A 15,400-nucleotide genomic window follows, 5' to 3' on the forward strand; every position below is an offset into this window, starting at 1 on the left:
ACCATAGCACTCACATACATGGATGTAATAACTGATCTGCCTCCCCAGCCCAGCCTCATGGTTTGTGGTTTTAAATTCATCTATCTATCATTTACCTATCATCATCACCTATGTATATCTATTTATCTGGCTGTCTGCTTGCCTGTCTAAAGCCTGGGTCCTTTCTTGAACTCCAGGGTCATAGGCCCTAATCGTCTACTCAACATATACAGTTGAATGTCCGATATCCATCTCTAACTATACAAAACAGAACTCTTAATTACCCAACCCCATACACACCCAATCACATATCACCCTATTCCAGTGATTTTCAACTTTTTTCATCTCATGGCACACATAAACTAATTACTAAAAATCCGTGGCACACCAAAAAATATATTTTTTGCTGATCTGACAAAAAATAGATATTTCAACTCATTCAAACTGAATGGCTATTGTTGTGTTAGCTGTTGTCACTTTTTAAGCTGACAATCTAAAGGAAAAGAGGTCAGTGCCCCTGACTAAATAGTCAGGTGTTGCTTGTTTTAAGAATTCTTGCGGCACACTGGTTGAAAATCACTGCCCTATTCCAATCCTAGTATTTCTCACATATCAATTAATGGCAACCCTATCTTGCCAGTTGTTTAGGCCCAAAACATTGGTGTCATCCTTGACTTTTTTTTTCTTCTTTAACTGTCCACCTCTAATTTACCAATAAATTGTGTTGTCTCTACCTTCAAAAAGAATCCAGCATCTAAACACTTCAATCTCCTCTGCTGCCACCATTACTGGATAACCTCATAACTAACCTTCCTGCTTCTACCCAAGTCTATAGTCTTGGCACTGCAGCCTAAGTGATCCTTTTAAAATGTAAGTCAGATCTAAGCAAATCCTCTGATAGCTCCCACATTTACTCAGAGTCAGCATCTTTGCAATGACCTTCTAATCCTTACCTCATCTGCCCCTTTTACTGCTCTGATGTCATCCTCCAGTACTGGATCCCTTGATTATTCTGCTTCAGGATCACTGTCCTTGCTCCTTGGAATAAGCTAGGCATGCTCCAGCCTCCTGACATGTGCATTAGCTGTACTTTCTGACTGGAATGCTCTTCCTCAGTTATCCATGTTGTTTACTTTCTCTTCTCCCTTAGTCCATGGTCACATGTTGTCTTAGTGACACCTGCCCTGAACCCCCTATTTAAACTTTACCCCACCTATGTCTTCCCCCAAGACTCTTACCCTAATTTTTTTGCATGTATTTGGTCACCTTCTACATACTCTATTTTTTACTTACGCTTCTCTTGTCTCCCTCTCTCGTGCACCATCAATGAAAGCTCACTGGGACAGAGTGTTTATTCCTCTTTTGTTCAGTGCTGTATTCCTAGTGCCCATACAAGTGCTTGGGATAAAATAGACTCAATATTAGCTAAAGAAATGAAAAAATGGATGATTGAATGCCATTCATCCCCCCACTTGGCAACGTCATTCTGAATCTTCAAACATTTTAATATACTTTTTTTATTATTACAGGTACTTCTCCAGCAAGTCACTGTTCTCTGACATGGCATGCCCATTGGTTTGACACTATGCCTTTGCTTATGTTGTACTCTCAGCCTGGGGAAACCTCTCTACCCGCTACTTTCTTGCTGTCTAACTTCTGCTCATCCTTTGAAACTCAGTCTACGTGTCATGTCTTCCAGAAAAATTTCCATGAACACCCCCACAAAACTGGGTTAAGTGCCCTCTTGTGTCTGTCACTTTTTCTTTTTTAAATATAATTTTTAAAAATTTATCTTTATTGTTGAAAGTATTACAGATATCTCCCCCCCCCCATTGATTCCCTCCACTTGGTATCTGCCCCCTCCCAGGCCTTCACCACACTACTGTCTGTGTCCATGAGTTATGCATATATGCATATAAATCCTTTGATTAATCTCTCCCCACCCACTCCTCCACCCCGCCTTCCCAATGAGATTCATCAGTCTGTTCCATGCTAATACATCTCTGGGTTTATTTTGTTTCTCAGTCTATTTTGTTTATTAGATTCCACATATGAGTGAGATCATGTAAAACTGAATCAGGAAGAATCAGAAAATGTTGAATAGGCTAATAACAACTGATGAAAATGAAGCAGTAACAAAAATATTCCCAGAAAACAAAAGCCCTGGTCCGGATGGCTTCACAGTGGAGCTTTCTAATTCTTTAAGTTATAGAGTTAGATCGTTTACTAAAAATTTTTCTTGATTTTTGAGGTAGGCCTGCAGTGCTATGAACTTCTCTCTTAGGACTGCTTTTGCTGTCCCATAGATTTTGGGTTGTTGTGTGTTCATTTTCATTTGTTTCCAGGAAGTTTTTTATTTCTTTCTTGATCTTATTGATAACTCAGTCATTGTTTAATAACATGCTATTTAGCCTCCATGTGTTTGAATGTTTTTCAGTGTTTTTACTGTAGTTGATTTCTAATTTCATGCTATTGTGATCTGAGATGCTTGATATGATTTCAATCTTCTTAAACTTGTAGAGACTTGCTTTGTGTCCTAACATGTGGTCTGTCTTTGAGAATGACCCATGTGCACTTGAGAGGAATGTATATTCTGCAGCTTTGGGGTGAAATGTTCTATAAATACCAATTAAATCCATCTGATCTAGTGTGCCATTTAGAGTCATTGTTTCTGTGTCGACTTTTTGTCCGGAAGATCTATCCAGTGAAGTCAGTGGGGTATTAAAGTCCCCAACTATGACTGTATTGCTGTTGATCTCTCCCTTAAGGTCCTTAAGGTTATAACTGATAGATCCTTATTTATTGCCATTTTAATTCTTTATGCTTATGTTTCTCTATTTCTTATTATTACAGCAGTCCCTTTAACATTTCCTGCAATGCTGGTTTGGTGGTGATAAATTCCTTTAGCCTTTTTTTTTGTCTGGGAGGCTCTTTATTTCTCCATCTATTTTGAATGATAGCCTTGCTGGATAGAGTAGTCTTGGTTTCAGATCCTTGTTTTACATTACCTTGAATACTTAATGCCATCCCCTTCTGGCCTGTAGAGTTCCTGATGAGAAGTTAGCTGAAAACCTTATGGGGGCTCCTTTGTAGGTAACAGATTGCTTTTCTCTTGCTGCCTTTAAGATTCTCTTTTTGCCTTGAATTTTTGGCATTTTATTTTCTTGAATTCACAGATGCTTTATTTTAATTTTTAATTTTTAAATTTATCTTTAGTATTGAAAGTATTACAGATGTCCCCCCCCCCACTGATCCCCTCCACCCCTCATCCAGCCCACCCATATGCTTTCCCCATACCATTGTCTGTGTCCATGGGTTATGCTTATAAACATATAAGTTCTTTGATTAATCTCTTCCATCCCCACCTTCCCTCTGAGATCCCTCAGTCTGTTCCATACTTCTATGTCTCTGGATCTATTTTGTTCATCAGTTTATTTTGTTTATTACATTTATTTTTGGCATTTTAATTATAATGTGTCTGGGCATGGGCCTCTTTGGATTCTTCTTGCTTGGGACTCTCTGTGCCTCCTGAACTTGAGTGACATTTTCCTTGAACAGGTTAAGGAAGTTTTCTGCCATTATTATTATTTTTTTCTTTTTTTTTTAACACATCCCCATTGATTTCAGAGAGAGGAAAGGAGAGGGAGAGAGAGAGACAGAAACATCAATGATGAGAGAGTCATTGATCGAGCCCACAACCCGGGCATGTGCCCTGACCGGGAACCAAACACCGATCGCCTGGATCCTAGGTCGACGCTCAACCGCTGAGCCAAGCCTGGCCGGGCATCTGCCGTTATTTCTTCAAACAGGTTCTCTAACCCTTGCTTACTTTCAACCTCTTCTGGTACTCCCCACAGCTCCCTTAGACTGTCCTCCTGTTTTTTCATTGTTTTTTCTTTTCAGATCTCTGAGTGATTTTTTCTACCCTGTTTTCTAATTCACTGATCTGATCCTCAGCTTCCTCTAATTTGTTTATTCCTTCCAATGTATTCTTTATTTCTGCTATGTCATTCTTCATTTCTGACTGGTCATTTTTCATAGTTTCCATGTATTTTTTCACGCTGTTGAGCATCCTTACAATCAGTGTTCTGAACTCTATATCTGATAGATTGCTTATCTCCATTTCATTTAGCTTCTTTTCTGGAGACTTCTCTTATTCTTTCATTTGGGGCTTGTTTTATTGTCTCCCCACTTTGGCTGCCTATTTGGGTTTGTTTCTATGTATTAGGTAGGCCTGCTAGAACTCTCGGTCTTTTTGGAAGGTCTCTGGTGCAGGCCAATGTCAGATGCTGTTTGTGATGGGCCTTGAGTACCCTATTTGGAGCTATCAACAACCCACAGCTTGAGGTTCCCTCTGTTGAGGATAGGTGCATTTGGAAAGGACCAAGGTGGACACCAAAGTCTGCTTTTCCAAGGCCCAAGTCCAGAAGCAGATCAGGCAAAGACTCAAAGCACTCTGAGGTCTGCCTCTGCTTGCAGGCTGATTAATCTGATTTTCTTAATGAGTCTCAGGCTGTAGAAACTCCACAGGGTAAGGTGGCTGATTGTTATCAGTCTCTTAAAAGCCTCATGCTGCAGAAACTCCACAGGGTAGGGCGAGAGGTTTTCCAGCAGGGTGAGGCAATTGCTTCCCCCTCAGGCAAAAGCTGCTTGGAAGGTAAATGTCTGCCTGTGAAAGATGTCCTCTGCATTTTGGGGGAATGACTCAGCACAGGAATCCAGAGGGGTGCCCTCTGAGCTCTATCTCCAGAGCCCACAACCCTAGATTGTCCTCACACAGCTCCAGTTCTCTGCCCTACCTCTGCTGGAGCCCAAGGTGAGTGGCTGCACACAAAACTTTGTGCATTGGCCCTTTAAGCGGGTGCCTGCATTTCCAGCCATTTCTCCCTGGCAGACAGAAACCCAGCTGCTTTTCACAGCCAGATGTTATGTGGGCACCTTTCTCAGTTCTGGTGCTCTTGGCTGGGAAACCCAGTCTGCAGTTTAGGTCCCAGAGTCCTTAGTGGGAACCCCCCATAGCTGAGATATCCCTCTGGACCTTCAGCTGCTGCCTGTGGGAGCCCAGTCAGCCCTCTTTCGCCTCCGCACTTCCTACCAGTCTCTATGAGGTCTCCACTTTTCCCCCTTGGTTATGAGGGTGCTCTTCAGCTTGTCTTCAGTTGCAGTGGATTATTCAGGATGGTTTTTCTATATTTTAGTTGTAATTCCAGTTTGGTCCCTGGACAATGTCAGTGTAGCTTCCACTCAGTTCACCACCATCTTTAATTTCTAATTTTTATTTTTCAATTGATATACAATATTACATTAGTTTCAGGAGTATAACCCAGTGATTGGATGTTATATAACTTATTAAGTAATCACCCTGGTAAATCTAGTACCCATCTGATACCATACATAGTTATTATATTATTATTGACTATATTCCCTATGTTGTACTTTACATCTCCCTGTCACTTATTTCTTTTAACCAGCTCTTATCACATTGCTTTTAGTGACTTTTTATTTAACTGTCTATTCCATGATTCCATGAGCTCCATGGGAGGAGAGTCTGTGGGCTGTTCACTGTTATGTCCCTAGGGTCTGGCATAGTACCTAGCGTATAAAGTATTCGGATATTTGAATTGCTGAATGCAAAACTCAGCTCAGCTATTTTTATTGTCCCTTTTGGGGAGCTTCCTATCAACTTCTTCATTTTAGGAGGCATTCATTCCATGCAGCTGAAAGGCAATGAGGGTCAAACAGGCAACAGGGCTACAGCAGGTTCTCAGATGGCTTATCCCTTAAAAAGTTAATAACAACAGAGCACAGAGAGGGGAGATGCTATCATTTTTTCTTTTGACATCTGTCATATTACCTTTGTGTTTTTGATGAACACAAAGCACCTCCCCAAGGATGGTACACACTCCTCTAAAAACCTTTCCTCCAGGTTGTGGGCATATACAGAAGTTATCTATGAATTGTGCCTATGGGCCAAAAATGCACTGCATTCTTGGCCATTACTTCTTGTACTATCCTCATGTCCACATTGCTCCTCTGGGGCCCAAAGTCACCCTGGGAAGAATTCAAGCCTGACCTTTACCTTCAATGCACCTTAGAGGAGGGTCTTCCTTTTCTGCTCAAGTCCCTTTGTCTGCTGTTCAAGGCAGGGCTGAAAGAGTTGTATGGAATGCTGACCCATCTGAAATATGGGTTTAAGCTCTTACACCATCTGGGAAGTACTATCTACCTCCTCTACTCTCTCCATCACATACCACATTGAAAATAAGGAGGCAAAAACAGGTGGTATTTTGCTTAGAGGTATAGCATATATTTGGAGACGGTACTACCTCACCTGCACATTAATGGAAATGATGACAGCCTTTTTGAGGGAGATGCAGAGGTTTGGGAAACTCTGAACTCTTTTTCTGGAGTGGGTTTTCCTTGTATAGACCTGTGCATCCTGCTGAGATGAGAGTTGAGAGCTGGCATGGGTTTTTGGCTGAGTGGCACAAGTCAACTCAAGGCAGTGCTTAGAGCTGTTGTGGGAAGAAATGCACTAGAACCTGGAGTGGCTGGACTGAAAGGGGTGTCGCTGGAGTTCATTGTCTAGGCTCTGGCGGGCATCAAAGAAGGTGATACTCTTCTCCTCTGTTGTCTCCTCCAACTTAGCTAGCCTCACAGGGCCTTTGGTGGAGGGTGGACTCTTCTCAACATTTTTGATCGTGGTTTTGATCACTGTCTCATCCTTAGAGAGGAGAGTGGGTTTCTTATGCCCTTGATCTTTCACCTTGGGGTTAATCCAGACTGGAATCATATTTCCCAAGCCAGTTTCTGCAGCTTCTGGAAGGGTAGAGCTCTTATGAATATAAGCTGCCTTTACCAGACCCTATAGTTCCTGGCCCTAGAAAGTTTGGCCCTACAAATTTTGTGCTTGCAAAGTTTGGATCTGAAAAATGTGACCCCTTCAAATGCTGGACTTGCAAAATTTGACCTCATAAGTGGTGGCCAAGTAAGTTGATCCTGTAAGGTCAGGCCATTTAGGCTCTGGACCCTCCAGATTTGGCATTCTCAGAAGTCCTTATTTGGATGAGGTCATTCAGCTTGCTCTAGCAGCCCTGCATACCATTCTTATCTGGACCTTCTGCCCCAAGGAATCCTGGAGGATGCTCTAGGAACTCAAGGTGAGGGAAAAGCTGGTGAAGGTGCTGACGGGGAGCAATAAGCTGAAAGGATGGAGATGGTAACTCTATAAATCCAGACATATCCTTGCTAATCCCCACTCACTCAAGGCAACCATCTTGGTCAAACTAAAATTATACTTAAAATCCTGGAGATACATTGGAAAGTCAGGGGCTCTGGAGGTCCTACTTAGAAGTGTCCCTACTGGACCCTGAATCTTGGCAGAATAGATGTTCTCTCTGGTTGGGGAGAGCCTTAATGCTACACTCCCTTCTCTGTAATTCTCTGCCATTTTGAGTTTCCCTGGATCCTCTATTTTCTCTGCTGCAGTAGAGAGGTGTCTTTATCTTGTAGAGACCTGGGGCTAAGGAGCCTAGGACTCCTCCAGGTTGGGGTTGTTTACAGTGGCCTCCAGCTGAACACAAATCACCTGAGTCTCTGTCATGTCCCCGCTGAGTTGTGGGGTCTTGAAAGCCCAGTGGGCAGAACCATAAGAACTGCTCTAGAATTAGCTTACTTTTGGTTCTACTGAACTGCCTTAGTTTATTTGCAAGCTTTTCTTTAAGGTGGACAGTTCTGGGGCACTTGGGATGCCTGGTGGGATGAGGAGTTCCTGGGGCAGTATTTTCCTTTGGTTGTTTAGACTCCTAAAGGACTCCTAGGCACAGATATCCTTTGGGACAGCCACAGTTTCTTCCCTGGACTCCTTTGTTTTTATGAGACTTCCCAAATGTATCTCAAGGAATTTATTTTACAGGTAAAAATTTAGTTTGGCCAAGATGGATGTTTTGAGTGAATAGGGTACCAAGATCTGTCTGGCTATCTAGAGGTATCATCTCCATTCACCTGTACTTCAACCTGGTATGCTTGAGCACTGTCTGCACAAGTTTCATTGGTATCTTGAAAGCATGGTGCAGGACTTACACATTACTACTTAGGTGAGATGAGCCAGAGGCTCTGTTGGATCCTCAACAAACCCAGGCTCCATCTCTGTGATTGCTGATTGGTTAGTGATTGCTGGGGCCATGGAGACAGCCACATAGTAAAGAGGCAGCAGGCCTGACAGAAAGGCCAAAAGTTGTCTCACTGACTCAGTTTCTCAGTGACTCCCAAGGAGGGTACCCATGCATGTGCTGATCAGGGTGATCAGTGACAGCATCTAGTGAGGTTTGTTGCTGCTGGTCAAGACCTGTCAGTACTCAGGTTGTCACTTCTTGATCGACCAATCAGTAAGCACTGATTGCTGTCTCCACATACGGGCTTACTTTCTGGAGTGTAAGGGAACCAAGGTGCTTCCATGGCCCCTGAAATGCTGCACACCCAGTGATTTGCAGTCCTACCAGTGCAGATATGGGCAGGGACAATGGCCTAGCAAGTCTTCCCCATTTGTAGTCAATATGGCTCTGTAACATTGCCTTTGCCAGGGCAAGCAACTGTGAACTGGTCCTGTTGCCACAGTGGATCAGAACAGGACACTATCTCCACTGGCTTCTAAGCCATCAGACTAGGGGACATTCACACTGGTTAGTGTGCTGCTCCAGGGAGTGGATGCTGGTCATTAGGGGAAAGAAACTGGATGAGCTGCTGGATCTTCTGGAGCAAGCCCTAGAAACGGTGAATCAACCTGCTAAACTGACCACTTCTGAAGGTGGAACTCCTTCCTGGAGCAGCTTTGGGCATGCTCCAGGAAAACACTTCCTGCCTCTTCAGGACTGAAATAGGCTTCCCTAAACAGGTAGGCCCCTGCATCTCAGGGGACAGGTTGCTTAACATGTCTCAGGGCTTATGTTGCGTGGTTCTCTGCGTCTACAGAGATATCTGGGCAACAGCTGGCAAATCCCACTGAATCTGGAGCTGCCTTTGTAGCAGGTACCACTCCAAGGCTTCACAATTGGCCAGAGTTGGAAATGGGACATTGATATGGGCTTATTGATAGGAAGATGGAGAAGCCCAAATTCAGTAATGTGGGAAGAAGGTGGAGCTAACAGACAGTACAGAGATAAGAAGAAATCATTGAAGAAAAAGGGACTGGGGACTCCCCTTCTGTGGAAGGATCTCCAGGGGCAGACCAGGGACTGTGCAGAAAAGAGGAACCATAGAAAAATAGTTTTGTTTATGCTGCAGATAATACACTGAATTCTCAGTATGTCCCCTGGCAGTGGACAGAGACGTCTTAGTAACCAAAAGGTAGTAGAGGGTAGAGCCAGAATCACAGAGTTTGGGATTTGCTTGCAGTAATATTTGCTCTGGGTCCATAGCAGATCCTTTAAAAACCCAGAAAGTTTGGGTGGACTGGCTGATCTCCCATGACCCAGGTCAGGGAGGTAAAAGTCCATCTTTTCAACAGAGGCCTTAGAGGTAGCATTATGGTGAAAGAAATGGTTGTTTTTTTCCTCTAGGATTGGAAAATATTTGGGGCAATGTGATACAAGCTACCATAGGGACTCTTCCACAGATCTTGGAAGCCCTCAGCTATAGAAATATGTGAATTTATATATCTGTACTTAAGGATACCTCACAGCTTTTGTGACACAGGAACAACAGATGATGGAAATGCAAGTCTATGGGGGTACTTTAGGCTTGTCAGCTCTGGGTTCAGGGAACAAAAGGGTATTCAAGGGCTGCTGACCTTGTTTCTCCTGGACATATTTGGTATTGCTCTTCTTCTTGTCCTTTTGGTTCACAGGAATCCTGCATTCCTCATGGCTTGAAGAAGACAGAGCTCCTGCATCCCAGAACACATCTGATGCTTGAAATTCCTGCCTTAGCTGGTGGTCAGTCCAGTAATCTTGGATGCTGACTATACCAGTTGACTTGGCAGCTGGCTGCGTTAAGGATTTGTGATCCGTTAGTTGACACGTTGTGGGGGTTGCAGATGGAATTGAAAGGTCTTTGGAGTGCTGGGAACCCTGATTCTGATCAAAAGACAAACTAGACAAGGACAAAATATCTAGGCAAGAAGAGCCATGCGATCGTCTTGAGGAAGTGGGAGAGACAGGGGTGTTCTCATTGGCCAGCAACTGCTTAATCTCCAGAGCCATGGCATTGCAGATGGGGCAGGAGGGATCTGCACACAGGAGCCTCCGCACACTTCCCTCCTGAGGAAACCAGCTCTGGCTGGAAGAGGAAACATGGCAACTGTTAATGACAGAGTGACATCTACCTCTCTGGAACTTGTGGCCTGAAGTTTGACCTTGCCCTCCCTAGTCCTGTACCCCCTGGGGCTTCCCCCTCCCCCTCCAGTGTTTACTTTTCTTCCTAGGAAATTGCCACTTGGCAAGTTATGGTGTGCTGGGCTGAGGGTCTGAGGCTGTTGGGCAAAGTCTCAGACAACCCATGGGAACACAGGGCCATGAGCGACTGGGAGGTGGGTGAGTTCTCTGCTGACCTGGGCTGAGAAGCTTAACCAGAGAAGGGAACAAAGGATGGGCAGCCAAGAGTTAGCTGATGGGGCATCTCCAGGGCCATTACCAGGTAGACCCTGAACTCAGTCTCATTTGGGACTAAGATCGCTACAGCCTGGTATTCAGAATTTCCAAGCTGTGGGAAATGAGGTCTTGTGGAAACTCTGCTTTCAGTGGACTGTGAGGTGTACACAATACCTCTTGGGAGCCAATCTCATCCTCTAGAGCTCTTAAGAAGAAAATGAGATGATAAGCTCCTGGCTGAAGGCTGTCCCAGGAACTGGGCTCCCTGAAGACAGAACTAGGGCATGTAATGTCAGCAAGGTCTAGGGGTCTGTCCTTGAAAGGGTGTAGCTGTAAGGAGAATATGACAATGATGACTTATTTATGCACATATTTATCCATTCTCTTGGATAACTAGTCTTTTGGCTGAGTACAAACCCATGTAGTGACTTTTATGAATTAAGCACTAGTCAAATTCTGAATTCCAGGAGCACTGCAAGTTTGGCCCAGAGTAGAACTGGGAGACTTATTCTCCCTGAGATGTCTGAGTTCCCTTTGCCCTGGCAACCCTCTCAACCAGTGCTCCAACCTCCGCTGTGTCTGACTCCCTCCCAGTCATCATCCCTCTCCTCATCCCTGCCCAGGCCAAGCAGAGAAATCATCACAGTCCAGGCTGGAGTTGGGAGACTACAGGCAGCAAGTGATCACCTTTTCATGACAGAGAGCAGCTCCCATGGCTTCTCAGCTTCTTTGCAGGAATGTTTCCTAGCTGAGAAATCAGGCGACAGTGTTACATGGAATGAGAGAGGATTCAGGGACATCCTATAGGCAGCTGAAGGCCTTTCAATGAGAAGAGCCTGAAAGCCCCAACAGTCAGTGCTCTAGGGCATGTCTGGGTACAACTTAACCAGTTATGATGTGCTGTCCAGGACCAAATCTCATTAGATCCTCACACTGCACTGTGAGTGAGGCATGATCTTCAGATGCCCATTTGTTGGATAAAGGACAACAGATGAAGTGACTTCCACAGGGTCATAAAACTAGTAAATGGCACAGCTGAGGACCTGCTACTACTTCCTCACTCTTCATTCCTTGGGGTAAGGTGGAGAATTTTGGAACATTACGGGTCCAATTTACTGCCCAAAAAGTCTTCTAGGAGAATTTGTTGACTTGGGGAATTGGAACCTTCAGAGAGTACCTGGTTCTTGGCACCAGAGGTCAGAAAGACGTTCCATGGGAACCTTGCCCACAGTGGAGGGGAGTCAGAGAAGAGACTAGGACTTTACCTCTTGAGGCTCTATCTTTAGTTCTTTGTCTGAATCTCCGGTGATGCTAAAGACAAAAAAGTTAGAGTATGAAGCTGGAGCATGCTTTCTTTTCATGTCTAAACATTTCCTAACCTGCAAACATTTCCTAACTTTTTTCTGTATGCCAATTTTATACATTCCTCTACCTTTCTTTTCCCTACTCTACATTTTTCACCCCATCATTTTCTTTCTCTTCTTATTTCTGATTCATTTAGAGGCACTTCCATACTCCATACTTCCATCCCCATTCCCTAAACAAGTTCTGTGGGAATATAAGAATGACACAGGGAAAAAAGTGGAACAGATTAAAGGATGGACGGACTAGTGGCCAAAGGACTTCAGCCATCCAAGGCTTTCACAATGTCTACCAACCAGAAGAATCACCCAAATTTGGAGTTTTCTGGGATTCAATGAGGATACCCCCATTTTAAAAGCAGGGAGTAAGAGTAACAAGAGGAAGTAAGGAAATAAAATCTTGTTTGAAGCTTAATATGTTCAGTCATGGTTACAGTGTTTCCCTACCCGGCAACAGCTCTTTTTAGGTCCCAACTTCAATCCTTGGCGGTTCTTTTTTGCTTGCCAAATAATTAATGCAATAACAATGATGGAGCCATAAGTGTATAAGGGATATTCAATTTCCCACAGAACAAATATAGGGCTCAACATGATCTAAACCTAGCCATTCTCTTCCTAGGCATTCAAGGTCTTGAAACCTAATGACTCCATATTCTAGACCTTGTCATCTCCACCTCACAGAGGATGCAACCAGACCACCAGACTGCATCACAAAGCCCTCCTGTTTCACAAGGCATGTGGATCATTTCAGACTTTTATCTGCCTAGGACAGTGATTTAAAATACCTTTTTCATCTCATGGCACACATAAACTAATTACTAAAATTCTGCAGCACACCAAAAAATACATTTTTTTTGCTAATCTGACCAATAAAAAAAAGTGTAATCTTGATTCATTCACACTGGATGGCTATTGTTGTGTTGGTTATTGTCATTCTTTTTTAAAAATAATCTCAGGGAAAAGAGGTCAGTGCCTCTGACTAAATAGTCAGGTATTGCATGTTTTAAGAATTCTGATGGTACACAACTGAAACTTGCTGGTCTAAGAGAAGCAAATAAGATTCAGTGTTCAGATGAAAGTATCTAATTGTGGGTATGGATTGCAGGGCCTAGGCCTAAAAGTGCCAAAGTCATAGGCAGCATATATTCTTTCATGCTCTTTCTATTGCCTAGACCCTGATGGCTCACCTCTCTCCTTTAAGACAGTAGTTGGGCATCTATTCCCAGGTAACTGACTCTTTATGTATGCTGTATGCTCTGTAAGAGAGAGATAGTGGCTAGGTCAGAGGAACTCCATAAACTACATCACCTGTAATGGGGAGAGAACTAAAAAACACATAAGAGGATAGAGCATGCAACGTCTTGTTAAGTCTTGGGAAGTAAGGGTTTTAATGTCACAGGTAATAAATAGGTGGTCAGTATGGAGAAGTTCAGGAAGGGGACCATGTCTGATGTAGCAAGGACAGGACATAACTGCTGTCCTTTTAAATAACTTTCTAGGTTATTAAAAAAGGGCTCATTCCAGTCTGTGTGGTAAAGCTTGAGATGGGCAAGAGAGACTGTAAAATACCTTTCAGGGAGGCACATGAATGAGGCTTACCTTTGGAGCTTGATTTTCCAGAACAGCCTCTACAGACCTTATAGCATCCTGCCTATTCATGGAGATGTATTATTGGCAAGACTTTTCATTAGGGACCACAAACTTGTGGCTTTTTGGTTGATTCCATCATGGTTGGAATATTTGGTTGAATGTTTTATGAAAATCTGAATTTGAACACATTTAGGCAGAGCAAGCTTGTTCCTGTTCAACTTCAACACCCATCACTCTTATGTCTACTGATTCGCATATTAATGCTAACTTCATGGCCCTTGTTGACACTGTGATATGCCTCCAAGACAGCAGGATTTCTGAATTTCCTTAAGAAGTTCTTGCTCTGATGTGAGTGGTCCCACAGCCCAAATATTCTTAGGTTGAAAAATCTCTGAAGAGGCTATTTGGTCCTGCCCCCAGCATCCAGTCTTACGTCGAACAAGTGAGTTGTGTTACCTGCCTGCTCTCAAGACACTTAAAAATCTAGTTTTGAAGACAAGACTAATTCACATGAATCAAGAACTAACCTTGCTCTAGCTGGTTTGGCTCAGTGGTTAGAGTGTCAGCCCTCAGACTGAAGGGTCCCAGGTTTGATACCAGCCAAGGGCACGTACCTCGGTTGCAGGCTTGATCCCTGCCCCTGTTGGGGTGCATGCAGGAGGCAACTAGTCGATGTGTCTCTCTCACATAGATGTTTCTCTCTCTCTCTCTCTCCCTTTTGCTCTCTCTGAAAAAGCAATAGAAAAAATATCCTCAGGTGAGGATTAAAAAAACCAAAAACAAACTTTACCAGGGGTTTGGGAAGAGGGGAGTAGGGAGTGATTTAATGGGTACAGAGTTTCTGCTTGGAATGATGAAAAAGTCTGAAAAGGGTAGTGGTGATGGTTGCACAACATTGTGAATGTACTTAATGACATTGTACTTAATCATTCGTACTTAATGTACAAATGATTAAAATAGTACATTTTATGTTAAGTATATTTAACCACTGTTTAAAAAAAAAAAGGCAAAAAAAAAAAAAAGCAACAATCATTAGTATGAGGGACTTTTTACTAGCTATAAGGAAGAATATTCTGCAAATGATTTGATAAAGAAATGTTAGAGAATGTTTTTCTTGAATATTCTTTTTATACAGAACAAAATTTTAAAAATAGATCCTTATATTTAAGATAATCCTTTCATCCCTGAAGACGGGATGGATTTGAGCCATTTCAACACCTTTTTTGAATTTGCCAGTTCCATAGTACAGGAAAGAGGCTTTTTCAACCAAAGAGCACTGAATAACACATTAACAAAAATCAGTTTAAGAGCAGCTTGCATCAGCTTTTCAGTAGCAAGTGAAGATACCTACAGAGTAATTTGACCCTTGTACTACTTTTATTATTACTACCCAACCTGGTCCTGCTTCCTGCAGCTATGCTATGCTGCTGCAATAGTTCTATCTCGCATTAACCTGACCCACTGTGGTGCTATGTGGTGTTTGGTGTCCTCCTCCCTGGGGTCTCTGAATATATGTGCTTAATAAGCTGCTGTCAGTCTTATAGGTACAGTGTTGGTGTCATGCATTCAGCCATCCCCAGAACTCTAGGGTGGAACTCTCTCCTTCACCAATGGGCTGCAGAGGAGGTAAACAGAATACTATGTATCCTCCTCAACCAGCTCCTGATTCCTGCAGCTGCTGCCACCTTTTTGCTGCAGCAACAGTTCTCAGTCTCCATTAACATGACCTCTTGCTCCAGGCAAAACCATTAAATTCTGCAAGTTTCACACCATCTCCAACTAGTGCACTTACCTTACAGATAATCCACAGACACTGTCAACCCACTAAGCCATTAAAACCACTGGCTGAAATCTCCTCTCCAGCCACTCACCCAGCCCTTGCTC

At 43.2% G+C, this 15,400-nt stretch overlaps 1 protein-coding gene across 1 annotated transcript; it reads right to left on the minus strand.

The window, feature by feature from the left end:
* Positions 1–6,514: 6,514 nt before the first annotated feature.
* Positions 6,515–12,517, minus strand: LOC107544856 (protein SPATA31F3-like). The gene is made up of 5 exons (XM_087822550.1): positions 12,374–12,517; positions 11,831–11,876; positions 11,253–11,313; positions 10,151–10,254; positions 6,515–6,801 (listed from the first exon to the last, which is right to left on the minus strand). The coding sequence occupies exons 1-5, from the start codon at positions 12,515–12,517 to the stop codon at positions 6,515–6,517; spliced, it is 642 nt and encodes a 213-aa protein (XP_087678676.1).
* Between the last annotated feature and the right edge of the window lie 2,883 nt (positions 12,518–15,400).

Source organism: Miniopterus natalensis, chromosome 12 (assembly GCF_054644295.1).
Source record: "Miniopterus natalensis isolate mMinNat1 chromosome 12, mMinNat1.hap1, whole genome shotgun sequence".
NCBI classification, from domain to species: domain Eukaryota; kingdom Metazoa; phylum Chordata; class Mammalia; order Chiroptera; family Miniopteridae; genus Miniopterus; species Miniopterus natalensis.